The 15638-nt window shown below is 49.8% G+C and overlaps 1 protein-coding gene across 6 annotated transcripts in view; it reads right to left on the bottom strand.

Moving 5' to 3' along the window:
- The window catches only part of LOC100651336 (hornerin), a 32240-nt gene that overhangs the window by 7514 nt on the left and 9088 nt on the right, over positions 1-15638 (bottom strand). For 3 of the 6 annotated variants that reach the window (XR_007225432.1, XM_020864857.2, XM_020864859.2), the window contains exons 1-4: positions 8359-9073; positions 6808-8103; positions 1168-1310; positions 760-1089 (exon numbers count right to left, since the gene is read on the bottom strand). Coding sequence is in view for 5 of the 6 variants with exons in the window: in XM_020864857.2 (XP_020720516.2) it covers positions 760-1089; positions 1168-1310; positions 6808-8103; positions 8359-8936 (2347 nt within the window). In the remaining variant the exon portion in view is untranslated. Of the gene's footprint in view, positions 1-759; positions 1090-1167; positions 1311-6807; positions 8104-8358; positions 9159-13943; positions 14063-15638 lie in introns of those variants that run through there. The other 3 variants (XM_012312951.3, XM_020864858.2, XM_012312950.3) reach the window with 3 other exon arrangements.

Genomic DNA, 15638 nt, shown 5'->3' with positions numbered 1-15638 from the left:
ACGAAATACTTGGACTACGGAACGATGAGGGGTGAGGGGGAGGGGGAGAGGAAAGAATGGAAGAAAACAAGAGAGGAAAGGAGGAAACGAAGGAGAAATCGGGAAACGAGAGAAACTGTAACGCGATATTCTTTTTTCCAGCCCAGGGACTTGATTTCGGCCCACCGACGTCGCCGTGCGGTCGAAAAAATTTGTCACGACTCGCGTGCTCGTGTTGTGCCCTCGTTCGATCTCTCTTCCCTTTGCCTCTCGACGTTCGTTCGACGAATTAGTAAGCAGCGAGGGGAACGAACGGGTCCGATCGAATCCTTTTCTCGTAATTTACGAGAGCCTGCAACACGATGCAGCTGGTGCGTGTCGTTGTTCCTTCGCGCTCCTCCCTAATCGTCGTCATCCACGACGATTTATCGTTTTTTCGAAACTCGTCCACGGGCAGCCGTAACGCGACACTTTTCGTCTTTCGAGCGAGACGGACGGCCAGCGAGTCGACGATACGCGTAAACGTAAATACCGTTTGACGCCGAGCCGTTTGTTCGCGCGGAATCGTTCGAGCAGCGTGTTCGCGAACGGACGCTTGGCAAGTGGTGGCGCGTAAGGAATAGAAGGAACGAAGGGAAAGGGAGAAAAGAAGAAGAGGGGAAAGGGGGCGAAAGGAAGAAAAGGGCGTGAGACGAAAGCGCGATTCCAAAGGGGAGAGAAAATACGCGAACGAAGAGTAGAGAAAAGAGAAAACGCAAAAGATGGAGGAAGCGTACTTACTTGCGCTAAGGCTGGCAGTGGCTGTCAGCTGATGTTGCGCCGGAGTTGACGGAGAGTTGACGACGGGTTGTCGCCTGGAAGGAGCGGCATATTGAGTGGCCAGGGTGTCGTTCGAAGGCGAACCGTAGCTCCAGGTCGAAGGTTCTACGGTGGCTCCTACTCCGGTAGTGTTCTGCTGCGTCGAATACGACGGGCTGTATCCTCGAAAACTTGGCCTGCCGCAGAACGGTTGCGAAAAGGCTGGCAGGGCCTGATGAGTCACCGTACCCGATGATTTACCACTACTGCCGTAATCCTCCGAAATTGTAGAAAGGCCTGTCGTCCCTAAGCCTATTGTTCGAAAGATCGGTCGTCGATCAATCGTCCTCGCTTGCTTTTTCTTTCGACGTAGAACACCAACAAACTTACCTTGCGCGTTCCACAATTGCTGCGGCGTGGCGGTCAATTCCGTGGGGCTGCCGGTCATGTAAGGAAGCCCGTAAGCACCAGCGGTTCCCGTCGCGCTAGCCGCGGCCATACCGGTCACGCTGCTCATCGAACGATACAACGGACTGAAACAACATGATAAAACACGCTCGATTGTACAGGCTGCATGTTAGCGAGGAGAGCAGCAGCCAGGCGAGGATGATGCACACGCCCCTGCCCTTGGGAATTCATGCGATCCGATTTGATTTACGATCGGGTCGAGGCAAAGAGGAAATTCGAAAGAGGAAAGGGAACGAACGAAAGGCATAAACGACGGAAAGCAAAAAAAGGAAACCTCGGCGACACGGGCTCGCTAATGTTTCGCGGGAGACCGGAAACCCAAGAACCGTTCTCCGATCCATCGGGCCGTAAATGCGGGCGCGTGCCAAGGCAGGACGTTTTTCGATGTTCTTTTCCGACTAACCACTACCCGGAACACAACTACTCCATTACCATTACCATTACGGTGGCTATTAACGCTACCGTTACCATTAGCGTCACGACCCCCCTACGACTACCTGAGTTTTGACGACCGTACGACGAAAAACCGTACGACGCGGGACACGAGGCGCCTTCCAAAGGGTTTCTAAAATGCCAGGCTGCTTACGATCGTCGTCGTCGTCGTCGTCGTCGTCGTCGTTGTCGTTGTCGTTGTCGTTGTCGTCGTCGTCGTCGTCGTCGTTGTCGTCGTCGTCGTCGTTGTCGTCGTAGTCGTCGTGGTCGTCGTCGTCGTCGTCGTCTTCGTTACTTTCCCTGCGAGAACGATAAACGCAATTCGGCTACTCGCGAAACAGACCTGGCAAAAGAGTTCCGGTTCGCGCAGCCGTTGCGCAACGCGAATGGCACGTGTCTCGCAATGCTCGAACCGTCACGATTTCCAACAATAACGTCGAATTCAACGTCACACACGTACGTCTCTCTGTCCGAGCTCGATCTTCGCGCTCGATCGCGTTCTTTATCGCGTATCTTTATCGCGAATCGGGGCAACGCGTCGAACGCTGGTGGACACGTCGTCGATCGAACGACACAAAGCAAACCGAGAAACGCGTGACCTTCGCGTTTTCTCACGACTCGTCCGACACGTACCGCTCGATCGGTACGTGCTCATCGGACGATTCGCGTATTCTCCCGGAACGATTTCCAACAAAACTGGCTCGAGCAACGGTATTCGCGGTAAAGGAAACATCGATAACCGAACAACCTCGTCCTTCGAACCAATATATCGTTGCCGTTTGCAAATGCGAAAACGAAAATCACGCGACGACGAGTCGCGAGGCGTGCGCGAACAAACACGAGAAAGATCGAGCTGCGTTCGATGAAAATACAGAAAGAGAGACAGAGAGAGAGAGAGAGAGAGAGAGAGAGAAAACGCGGACGATTCGATACGCGTCGTCGTCTCTCGTCACGGTTGCTCGCGTCTCGAACGTTTCACCTGGAATCGCGCTTCCATTTCCCGGTCTTGGTTGTCGTCCATGGCACTTTTCTCTCATTAACCAGGTGTCTGCCAGCTTCCTCGTGCCGTTTCGAGTCGACGGACGTGGACAAGGGTAAACGAGAAAGGAAAGGATACGTGCCCGTGGCACGTGTTACGCGCTCGTAACTTCCACGACACGACTGGGTGCAACACCGACATCCACTCGGCCGTATCGACGTCCGTATCCGAGGTTCCGAGTAGCTTCGTTTCGCGAGTCACACGCACGACGACATCTTCTTCGAGTCATCCGTTCGAACTTGAATTCGCGTCGATCCTCTGTCGCGAGGCGGATCGATCGAATTTATCTCCGCGATATATTTATATACGACGTTACACGCGTAGATAGACAGATCGTCGGATCGGTCGATTCGGAACGCGGGTTCGAAGAAAACTCTATTTAGTTGACCAACGGTGACCCGACACGCAACCTAATCGGAAATCGAAACCGCGAGGCGACGCGTACCAAGACACGTACCCGGAACCTTTAATAACCGGGCGATCGGATTTCTTCCAAGTACCATCTCGAGAGACTCTCTCCCCGCGCTCTTTCCTCCAATTCGCGCGATTCTCCGGCCGCTCCAAGTTCTAACGGATCACGATAGATCCACTCTTTCTCTCCGAGCGCACCGTCAAAGCGAGAGAAAAGCGAAAGGAAAGGAGATATTTCGGTCGGGTCGCGAAGAATGCAGATATCGCGAAACTCAATCTAGAAGGTCGGTAGCGACAGGGTTATAGCCCCTGTTACCGGATCGCTATCTGAATCCACCGAGCCGATAAGCCCTGCCGCTTCTCACGATAGCGCGCCGCGTCTCGTGGTGGGAAGAGATCCGAGGTCCGCTAAACTCCGCCGATGGGAGTTTCGTGCCGTGGACCGTACTACGGTGTACCATGATATCGCGATATATCGTAAACGCGATAATCTTCGAGACGAATCGGTTGCCGTTAGTAACGACTAGCGTGCCAGTCTGGAAAAACGTTTCGACGTTCGAGTCGCAAAAGAAAAACCCGTTTCCCTACGTAGTCGCACCGTGCCGCGCGCGCTCGGCCCGCGACGACCACCTTCCACCCAAAGTCGAGACTCGCCGTTTATTTACGAGCAATATTTTCGCAACCGTTATCGGTTCCCCGTTTACTTTGTTTTCGTTTCGCGTTCGCTACGAAGCACCGATAAAAACGAAACGTCGCTCGAACGATACAACTCCGAAGGAGGGAAGGGGTTACATCGCAGTGCGGTAAAACGAGAAGCAACGTGGAACGTGGCAGGACTATTTTTGCGAGGAAAACGAGCTACGCGGGTGAAAGGATGGAACAATGACGAAGAGGACGGGAACGAGGAGGACGAGGACGAGAACCTGAGCGAACACGGAAAACGAGAATCGCCGCGAGACTGACATCGCCGATAGGCTGGAAAGCGACATATGTCACGATTCCGACGTCGAACGTTTTTGTCCCTCGATTTTGCCTGGTCGGCGCCGCGATCTCTCGAAAGGAAACGAACAGCTAAACGAGCTAAACGAGAACCAAGGAAGAGGTAACGTTTATCGAAAACACTCACTGCATAACGTCGTTCGCGTGGTTGCCCGAAAGGACCTAGAGCCTTTGCTCGTTCGCGACTCGTTCGGTCTTCTTCTGCCCTTCTTGATCTTCGTCTTCTTGCTTCTCGCTATATTCCGGCGACTAAACTCGGACGCGAGAACCGAACGCAATCTCGTTCGACGATTCTTTCGCCGAACAGAAACGGACAACGCGTACTTACGGGAAACGTACGAGGCGAATGGCGTTCCAGGTCCTCGAACGTGGTCAGGATTTCCCCTTCCGTGAATCTCTCCCTTCCTTCGTTTCTTTTCTACGTTCGTTCGCCTCCCCTCTCGCGATACCTCGCTCCCGCCCTCGATTAACGCTCTCTCGCGCGTTCTTTTCAACTCCCCACCATCGTTCCGCGCTTGCCGATCTACCACCGATCCTGCGACCGTCGACCGTCGACCGCCTTTCCTGGTCTCTTATACCTATTCTCGTTTCTTTCTAATCTTCCCCAACGAGCCAGCTTACGTTGGAGAAGCGACATGCCGACGAAAAGCTACGATACGGATAACGTAGCTGCCTATCCTACTACGCGTAGTAAGTAACCGCACGTGCAGGTACTTGCACGAAACGATCGTGCCATTGATAACTATCGTCAGCGACGCGACATCGCGAGCGCGATAATTCTGCCAACGAACCGCGTCTCGCGTTGCGCGAAGAAAAGCTTGAAAAAAAAAAGAAAGAGCCGTGAGTAGCCGTCTCGAGTTACTTTCATTCACGAGGATCGATCGCGTTCGTACCGCTCGAGTAAAAACATTCACCGCTGCTTCGCGTCGCTCTTTCGTCGTATCCGTCGCCGTTTCGATCTGCCCGTTTTTCTCGTCTATTCCGTTTACCACGAGAGTTTGAACGACCAAGAACTACTACCACTTACGAACGATGTATATCGCGCGTCGTACGTCTGCCCCACCCTCACGATCCTCGGACGCAAGAACGCGTTCTTTCTCGAGTCTGTCGCCGTCGTCATGTCACACGATACCAAAAGGTTTCTCAGAACGCGATGGGTACGACTCTGTCGGACTGTAAACCCTGCACGATGATTCACGATGACGAACTTTGCGTCAAAGATCAACGATTACTGACTGCTTACATACTACGTACGCATTTTTTTTTCGTTCCCGACTATAGCTATGCTGCCACGCGTCGACCGAATTACGTACAAACAAATAACGGACGAGTAACGAACGAGTAACGAACGAGCAACGAACGAGCAACGAACGAGTAACGAACGAGCAACGAACGAGCAACGAACGAGCAATGAACGAGTAACGAACGAGTAACGAACGAGCAACGAACGAGTAACGAACGAGCAACGAACGAGTAACGAACGAGCAACGAACGAGTAACGAACGAGTAACGAACGAGCAACGAACGAGTAACGAACAAGTAACGATCAAGTAGCGTGCTTTCATGGGTAGCCTGCAGAGAGGATCGAGAAATGGAAAGAAGAACAACGGGGTTACGAGATCGTGGACAGTAAACAGAAGAGGAGACTTTACGTCATCTCGGATCTTACAATTAGAGCAATATAATCACGGCAACGAGATATATCCCGCAAAAAGAGAAACGAAAAGCACGGATTGTCCTCTGCACCCGAACTTTCCATATCTAAATTCGAAGGTCGTGGCCCCTGTGCACGCGCGCAGAGCATGAGGAAATCGACAAACACGAAAATGGCCAAGGAGCTGGCGTGCGTGCTACGCATGCGTATACGCTGTGAAACCGAGCCCACGAGATTTCGAGTTGGCCGTTTTACGAATCGACGAACATCGATGAATCGGAAAAGGCAATGCGCGTAATCGACACGACTGCCGATAACGTTTCGTTCTGCCGACGCGCGAGACACGGACAACGCGCGCGATCGAAGAATCGTTTCTATCGGAGTCAATAAACTCTTATCGCTGCAGCGTGAAGAGACCGAGCTCCGGTTCTGGTACAAATCCTATGCCGTACTCGACTCGCGAGACTCGCGTCGAGGCGTGCGAATTTTTCGCCGATCCACAGACAAAAGAGGAACGTACGGTCGCGCCGCGCACGTTGCAAAATTCAAGCGGACGTAAAACTATCGATGGAAAAAAACGTTCGGAGGACGAGCGGTGACGGCAACGGCGGCTCGTGCCTGGACGAATCATCGGCAAACACCAAAGGGCGTTGTGTTCATTTTCACAAAACTGTTAGCATAGGGCCGGCGAAGCGTCACACTGTATTCCATCGTCGGTTCAGCTTTATTTTTGGTTTTGTATCGCCTACGTATACAATACTCGAGGAAACACGAAGCGTGCATCCCATAAGCCGCCGTGTAAATACTCTTGCGAACGGTAAACCTTCGAGCGGGTATTCACGTCCTATGACCACGCGCGGTTCTTGCGCCTGGCTTACGGCGCAGCAACGCATCGCCAGATGGGACCGCGCGATTTCTCCATTTAACGATCGAACGGCGTAATGTCTGGATGGAACGAAGAACGGTCGTACCGCGCTGTCGTCGTTGGTCGAGCAGATGGAAAAACAGAGAGCGTACTGCTACTAACCTGGAAAGCGGGCCTGTAGGCGAGTGCGGCGTCGACGAGCCTGCCTCGTGATCTTGATGATGATGAGCCGTTCCTACCGTGTGATGAGCGTATATCGAGTCCATGTATAGCTGATCGGATACACGATCGCTGGTGTCCTGGCCGAGACCGTGATTGGCTTGAACCGAAGACGGTGGTTGCATAGCGGTCAAGTGAGCGTACGATTGCCTACCGTGCTCGCTCGGGCTGTATCCTCCTCCCTCCGATTGTCCTTGACGATGAGGCGACGATAGTTGTTGATCGTCGTGCGGACTGCGACTGGAACCCGGTGAACTGCCGGTTCGGAGAGTCGGTGAACCTCCGCCGCCGCTACCAGTACCACCGCCACCATTACCCTCCGCGCCACCTCCACCTCCGCCCCCGCCATCCGCACCGCCGTTATTACCGTTACCGGTACCTCCACCACCTCCGCTCGCCCGTATCTGATGTTGGAGGTACGCGGCATCCGGTAATACTTCTTCCAAGTGGTGATGATGATGATGATGGTGACCGTGTTGTTGTTGATGGCCGTCGTTCGCACCGACGTCGCCGGCCGAACTGGCCGCACCGGTGGTGCTAAGATTCGGAAACAACATACCAAGGGTAAAATCTCCACGAGCGCCTCTCATGGCCGCGGTAATTCCACTCGTTCTCTCCGTATCCTCGTCCGTCTCTTGATGAGGCACCGATTGCGAGTGCGAGTGCGAGAGCGAATGCGCTTCTTGTTCCTCCAAATGACGATGACTTGCCGAAGAGAGTACCACACTTTGTTGGGTCGCGTCCGATTGTAAGTGCTGCTGCTGCTGCTGCTGTTGGTGATGATGGTGCTGTTGATGGTGGTGGCGCTGAGAGTGGTGGTGGTGATGGTGCTGGTGGTGGTGGTGATCGGTCGCAGTCGGCGAGAGCGACTCGCTACCATAACGATGCATGGTAGAGCGAAGCGCGTGACTGCCGGCCCGATTTTCCTCCGACAACGCGCAGACCTCGCCCGACCGTCCGTTATCCCCACCCTCGGTAACCGATACTTCTCTCGCCCCTAGTTGAACGTACTGCGACCGATGGTGTTGGTGTTGGTGGTGGTGGTGGTGGTGGTCGTGGTCGTAATCGTAGTGGGGGTTGTGGAGGTGGTGGTCCTGCTGCGGCTGTGGCTGCCTACGCTGCCGTTGTTGGTGATGCTGCTGGTAAAGGGGTTGGGAGACCTGTTGCTGTTGTTGCTGCTCCTCCTGTTTCGAGGAATCGCCGCCCCCGTACTCGCCCGAATCCTGATCGCGATAACCCCTTGACAACCGACACACGATAATTCGTTAATATTTCGCGTTTGCCTCGACGCTCGAACGTGCCGTGATCGTTTCGCTCGGCGAGCGAAAACGATGCCGCTTGCTTATATCGCTCGATTTCGTCGCTTCGAGATCAAGGACGGATCGTTGAACGCGATTACTCGACCGACCGTGTAACGTAACGCGTCGAAACGATTCGCCCGATACCTGCGCCCCTATTCGTGGTCGAACGCGCCTATATTCCCCGACTGCTCACCTTTCTCCTACGTCGGAATCCTGGCTGACGAAGTTGAGCGAGTGCATGCCGTAAACGGCGTCGACGTCGTTTTCCTGTTCCGTCGAGACGAGAATCGTAACCACCGGTTCGGCGTTACTCGCCTCTTCGACCGCGCCATTTTCAATTTCCTGCTGTCCCGCCTCCAGCCCGCCTACCATGTCCCCGCCTTCTTCGGTTCCATGCTTTTCGTAAGGTAACTGTTGGTGGCGTTGCGGTTGCCGTTGTCGTTGCCTTTGCCATTCCCTCTCCTGGTCGTCCAGTTGTTGCTGTTGTCGAAAAAGTTGCACGGCTACCGATCTCCCGCTCTCGATTCGCATCAGCCTGATCGATTCTTGGTCGTCGTACCCTTCCACGCTACCCCCGACCACTTTTACGCATCTCGCTTTCCTTTCTGTGGCGTAGTCCGTCGCCGTGTCGTCCATGTATTCCGTCAACTCTGTCAACACCAATGCAAAGGATCGGCTAAACCAAACGATCGATCGACCGAGCGAACCACTCGAGGCTCGATTTCTCCGATCGTCCAAAGCATCGTCGATTTCGCAAAATCGTACCAGCATTCACTTTCGATCTTGCGAACCACGTAACAGCATCGCCGCTGCCACGTATCATAGTAATCACGGCACGACGAAAACCGGTCAACCGATACACGATCGATCGATTAGATGGAAAATATGCTGCTCGAGGCGTTTCGATGACACACGCCAACAAACTGTTGCTAACCGCTACGGTACAAAAATAACCATTCGTCGTCGTTATCTGTAGCTCGTTAGCGATCGTGCAAACTCGCTCACATTCTCCTCGTATATATGATTTTACGCGTTTGCGCTTTGCATCGGTCGGTTTATATTTTTCAGCTGGAAAACAGAAAACTAGCCGACGCGCCTGCCCAGGTGCCAATGGAGAAGAGAAAAAGAAAGAAAATCGAACCTCGGTTATACCATACTACCCTGTACGATAGCCATCGGGTAGACGAAATATTCTTCGATCTTTTTCTTTCCACTTTCGTCTTCCTTCGTTCTCTCTCGATCGGTTTCACAGGAAACACCGTTTACCGGCTGTCCCTGTACGTACAACCTCGTCTTATCGAGATACATCGTCCTTATCGAGGGCGATACACGTGTACGATCGGAAAAAGCAACGAAGTCGTTTCGACGATCCCTATGGACTCTACGTTCGAACCGGAGGCAAAAGGGGGAAATTCACAGAGGGTTGAAACAGCGATTGGAGGATTGAGAGAAAAGAAGCAAAGAAAAGGGAGATGGGAGGAGAAGACATCCACGGTGGCGGAGGCGGAGAGATACGGTAACGGAAGCATAAAACACAGGCAAATGCAAAGGTACGAATACGAAGGTACGTTTTGAGAGGAAAAGCAAGACAGTCACGGAAACTTCGTAAACGATCGAAACGTATCTGTGCGCGGTATCTTTGCTCGAAAGCCCTGTGTCGTCGGTTAACATTCAACCGACCTTATTGACGCTAGTTAATCGAATTGGAAAGGTCAGGTTCGCTGGATTATCTGACGTTGCTCCGTTCCACCGCGACTCGCCAATTCTATCGAAAAAGTGCATATATTTTTCGCTAAGAGTTCAAAGACGAAGCGATGTTTGGAATAATGGAATTGACGCGTCGATAACGGAACTCCGTTATTGCGTGTTCGAATCGGCTACGATCGGATCGAATCGAATCGAATCGAGTCTAGTCGTGTCAATGAGAGAGCGTATAGGAGCGCGGAGTTGCGAAGACGCAAAAGTCACGACCCCGATTAATCAATCTGCACGAAGAAAATATACGACGCCGCGCAAACCACCGAGAAACCTCTTTCTCGCTCGCGTTGCGAAACCAAATCGCACCATATCGGTCACGAACCTATCGCTGTCTCATCCCGTTGCCTGCCTCACCTATTCCATTAATTGCTGGTAGAGAGTAGCTGCGTGGAATGAACGTCGCCCTTGTAAAGTAAAGAATCGATCTCTCCGACATTGTTTCCCTCCACCTCGTCCTTTTATCGTTTAGCCAGTGGCTCTGAGCGAGTATTGGCTCGTTACACGCGTACGCGAAAAGACTACGAGAGACCACCCTTTCGTTATACATAGGCGCGTCGTAAATCTTAGCCGAGAGCCGTCGAATATTTCATCGTTCTTTCGCTGCGCGGTTCTTACAATGCTCTCAGCCAAAGAAACGAGGTTAACGTTCCCCATAGAAGTGGTAGCGAGAAAAGAGATTCCGTTGGCCGAGCGGAAGACGTTTTGTACAACGGGGGCAGAGGTTGCTCTTATCTTCTTGGCCCCATAAAAACGTTCACTGTTATCCGCAACGTAGACGAGCAAGACGGCGCACATCGATGCGGTTTACGACGAGATTTTCAGAGATTGAATAGTCCCTTTATCTCGACCTTCTTCATCCTCTCCCCGTTTCTCGTTCCCTCCTTCTCACCCTATCCTTTTCGTCCCATCTTCTCTGCTCTTATTTTCCCTTCTTTCCTTCCTTTATCCCTTTCCCATGATCTCGCCGCTTCCTCCGGGAATACACTTTACGATGCGATAAAATAACTTTGTTTCAACTCATCGATCCCTATTTACGAGTAGATATACAATAAGAGGACGATATACGTAAGCATCGATGCGGTACAATCGCTGGAGAACAACAAGACGAGCGCGTGGATATATACGGAAACTACGTTGGTAGTCTGCCCTCGAATTAGCTAAGGATAGCGTAGACCTCCCTTCTGAAACCGTGGGTCGACGCGGAATGGATTAGAACAAAGTAGAATAGCGTGGAATGGTCGCGCGTTTCAAGTAGAAGAGCAACGACGGTACATTCCGCGATAGAACAACAACGCCATTGTACAAAGACCAAACGTTCCTTACGCGGACAGATCTCGAGTCCAGCTTTGGCTCGATGCCAATCGGCCGGTATACGTTTTCGGCGTAACCTATTCGACAGAAAACCGGCTAGGTGCTTCGACTTAACCGAACAGAGAATCTTGCGCTTTAAATTACCGCTTTGTTTACTTTGCCCTTCCGTAACGACACGGATATCGTTCCAAGTAAAACAGGGACTGAAATACGAAATAGCACGGCACACGACCATTACGAGCATTTACGGGCAATTGCGGGCAATTACGGCATAGGTTTTTGCGAAACGGTAATTCTTTCGATAGACATCTATCGAAGTAGGTAACAGCCCCGATCGAGATATTCTCGATACTCGAAGGAGTTTTCCAATTGAACCAGTGGATAGATATCGCATGGAACATGACCAGCTAAGGGGATGGAGAGAGGGTTAGAGTACATGAATATGTGTAAGTAAGTACATTCACGACAGTGGTAGAGGAACGGAGGCGGTCGGTAACCCTCGTTTATCTCAGCGGTTCTTCGTTTCTGTATCTCGACTGGTGCATCTGTATCTGTCGCTAAAAAATAAGCTTGTAAAATCGTAGATCCGTAGTTGTAAATCTACGATAATTCAGAGTTCCGCTCGTGGGACCAGGAAGAGGGAGAATGCGACGCGCGATTAGCTTTTGCCATGGTAAAGTTGACGAACGTGTATCCAACGCTGTACCTGGAACGGTGTAAAAAGAAGGCGCGTCCACGCACGACCTACCCGTACCGAGAAGGATCCGTACACGATGCAAGAAAAGAAAAGAAAAAACAGGCGAGGAAGAAAGGAAGGAAAGCAAATATTCCAGCGGACTGCTCGCCCTTCGAAAGAGGAAAGAGAGAATAAAAGAGAAACGTAGCGGTTAGGATCGTTAACGGCGTCTCCAACAAGGAAACAATGCCGACCATCTTTGCAACGAGTTCACAGAAGGGGGAACGACGATAAAACGAATATGAACTTACAAACTACAAACCTACGAACGATACGTGAAAACGAATCGACGATCGACAATCGTCCAAGTATTGGTACGGTATAAGTACAGGCAAGAACCTACGTGTTTCGCGTTTCTCCGCGTCTGACGAATACGCGATCGTAAAAAGAAAACTAGCGCGCATCTATTTGGTTATGTAGAGATATATAGCGTTACGATCGTTGGAAATGGTCGAGTTGCGACCAAGTCGAATCCGTTCGAAGCTAATACGACGCGGCTACGAGAATGCTAGGTGTCGAGTTTCTGTCGTGTTTTTTACCAAAATATGGTCGAACACGGCTCTATCCTCGGTCTCGTATTCGTTTAGCCCCATTAACTTTCCGACCAGCCTATCGGACCAACGTCCCGAAGAGGGAAAAAAACGTTTATGAATCCTGAAAGCTGCCAATTACGACCGCGTATCTATAAATTAAGAAAATAGGCTTTAGCGAGACACGAGAACGCGAGCGCAGCGATCGGCGCGACTTTACCGCTACTGGTCCACGCGACCCCCACGCTCGTGCATCTTGATAAAAAATGACATATTTGTTTCGGAGAAGAGCGTACAACTCGCGACTCTTGGTAAAGTCCACGCGTTACGATAAGAAAAGAGAAGAGAAGAGAAGAGAAGAAAAACGAGGATCGCCACATAAATTTCGCATCGATTTCAATTTTTATTTCTTAACATCCCTCGGATCTTTTACGTTCGAACGACGTAGATTCATAGCCGACGTTACGCTTGCCTGTAACATCGTAAACAACTACACAGGCTGCCCAGAAATTTTCCACGTCCGTTTTTCCATTATTCCATTATTAAATGTTCCATTGTTTCGCACGCCTCTGTACAGGATCAACTATGTCCGCAGTAGCTGTATCGGTCGCATTTGCAGTTTACTCGCTCGTCTACTTTTACCCGAGTTCTTGCGCGACGCTGCTCGTCTTTTAAGAAACACATCAGCAACCGTTGTAAAAGTCGTAATTCCAATTCCAACTCCCGTTCCATATGTCACTTTCTATCGATCGTTAATCATTTGTTCGTTAATATATGTCGACTTCTCTCTGTACCAAATGCTGTTACCCGTATAACCTCTTTTTATGTCAGCGATATACGTTCAAGGTACGGTTGTTTGGACCCGTTGTACCGTATCCTTAATTATGCAAATTGCTACGCTGACCGCTTCGTCTGTTTTGCTAAAAATACTTCGTTTAAATGTATCTTGCACCGACTTGTAGCGTGGAATTGTATTTCTTTAACGTATGTTTATTTGATTTCCGCGCGTGCAAACGTATATCGGGCTATAGTCTATGTTAGTAAACGACGTGATACTGCCATAATACATTTGAATAACTAAACAATAAATTTCAACTTTGTTTTCTATTTTACGCGATATGTTGGCAGCCTCGTTCCAGGAACGAAACAAAACTAAACGAGACGAAATTCGATAACGACGTAAATACAGGCATCGGGAATTCTCTTTCGGTAAAAGCTTGCCACCGATGCATCCATCGAGATTTACGCGAGTCCGTTTCTTTCGTGCGGCTCTCGTGATACATGTCAGCCGTCACGAGCCGCGAAACAACGAAACGCAGACTGCGTGGCGTAACACGAGAAGGGAACCGATCGCGCTATGGGACATGTTCCTACCTCCCCTTGCTCTTTCGTTCCTTTACCCTTGACTAAAGCACGCTCACCCTACGATTTTTTTCCTCTTACTTTTTTTCCTCCTTCTTCTTCTTCAGCTCCGAACCAAGTGGTTAAGCGCCACTTTTAGCGCATCGACGTAAACGTTAACGTAAGTCGTTATCGATGCGACGGTGGAACGGACACAGTGACGGTCAACCGCACGGAGTTACGTAAGAAAAGTAGACTTCTATTGGAACTTGTTAGCTTATGGTTTTTACATTCTTACGTTGTTACATTTGTTCGGATAAAACAATGTCGACCGGAAAGCGAACTGGTTCGTTTCGACTTCGATCGAACGACTACCAGCACGATGAATATTATTATTATCGTCGTTATTAACGAGCTAAACCAGTTGGTTTAAGATTTGATGTGGAGAGAGATAAATTACACGCGTAAACATATACGGGACGAAGAGAAGAAAAAGAGAAAGACGTTACACAGAGGTTTGAAATTCGCGATAAATATAAAAGCTAAAAGTATATTTAACTAAGTCAAGATAAACAACATTTTCAAATTGATACACTATGAATCTTAGTAAGTTGTATATTAACGACTGTTTACCACGTTGATAACATTCATCCATTCTGTGGCAATATAGTAATTCTGTAGTAATAAATGTGTTATATTTATTCTTTCGTCTTGTTAAATTGCGTAAACAGATTTTGTAAAATTACCGTGTCTTTTCGTAACTCTTATTACATAAACCTCTTTCTGTCCGCCACTAACGAACGCTTTAAGAGATGTTTTAACGATAATAAGGATTACCCAAATAGATAGAATAGCGATAACCATGGTTAACGAGGTAGGCAATTCGATTTAGTCAAAATAGCCCTAAGTGGTGAAATGTTACCGTGTAGAAGAGAGTAATTTTTCAGCAATTTTTGTACTTTACAATTCGCAATCTGTCCATCTGGACATTCGGTAAATCAGCGATCTAGGATCTACATCTACTAGGTTTTCTTCCGTTACTCAATGCCGGAAGATTTAAGATTACTTGCAGCTACGTCGTAATTATGAGAGTCGAGAGGTATAGAATGTGCACTATGTCTGGCAACGAGTATCGAACGTTGTATTAACTAGTGGATAAAGAAGCAAAATTTTGGAAATTTCGCCACCGTTGAATTCGTTTCCGATAGTTAGTAGTCTTCGTCGACGGGTGTTAAGTTACCGAGTTCGCTCGACGTTATATCTCGATCGTAGAAATATTCGTATTGCGTATAATTTTCGCGTTGAAAACGTCGTCGCGTCTTCTTCATTCGGAAATCGATCGAAGATATCGATAAAAATGTGACGCGGCGCAATATTTTCTTGAAACATACTTGCGAATAAAGTAAAATAAGAACGAGTAATTTCCGCTTGCAAAAGCGCTTTATTTACAAAACTACGTATTTACAGCAAACATTGTGCATAATAAGCGTCGAGATCGACGCGTATCGACCCACTGATCTGCCCGGTTTAAATATGATTTCGTTGGATCGAGTTCACGGCAACGATGGGAGCGAGCATTCGAAGAGAAGATGAAACATATACATTATACGTTACATACATACACGCTCGGGGCGAGTGAGTTATGTATATAGCCGGCGAGCCACATAGCTAACGAGAGAATGGGAGTTAGCGAGGCAGAAAGAGAGAAAAGGAGGCAGAGCGAGAAGGAAACAAGTGCGTGAAGACGCAGAGGGAGCGCAGCGCTAATAAATCAGTCGTCGAAAGGTCGAAGGTCGT

Source organism: Bombus terrestris, chromosome 10 (genome assembly GCF_910591885.1).
Source record: "Bombus terrestris chromosome 10, iyBomTerr1.2, whole genome shotgun sequence".
In the NCBI taxonomy this organism is placed as follows: domain Eukaryota; kingdom Metazoa; phylum Arthropoda; class Insecta; order Hymenoptera; family Apidae; genus Bombus; species Bombus terrestris.
This window is presented reverse-complemented; position numbering and strand designations above follow the sequence as displayed.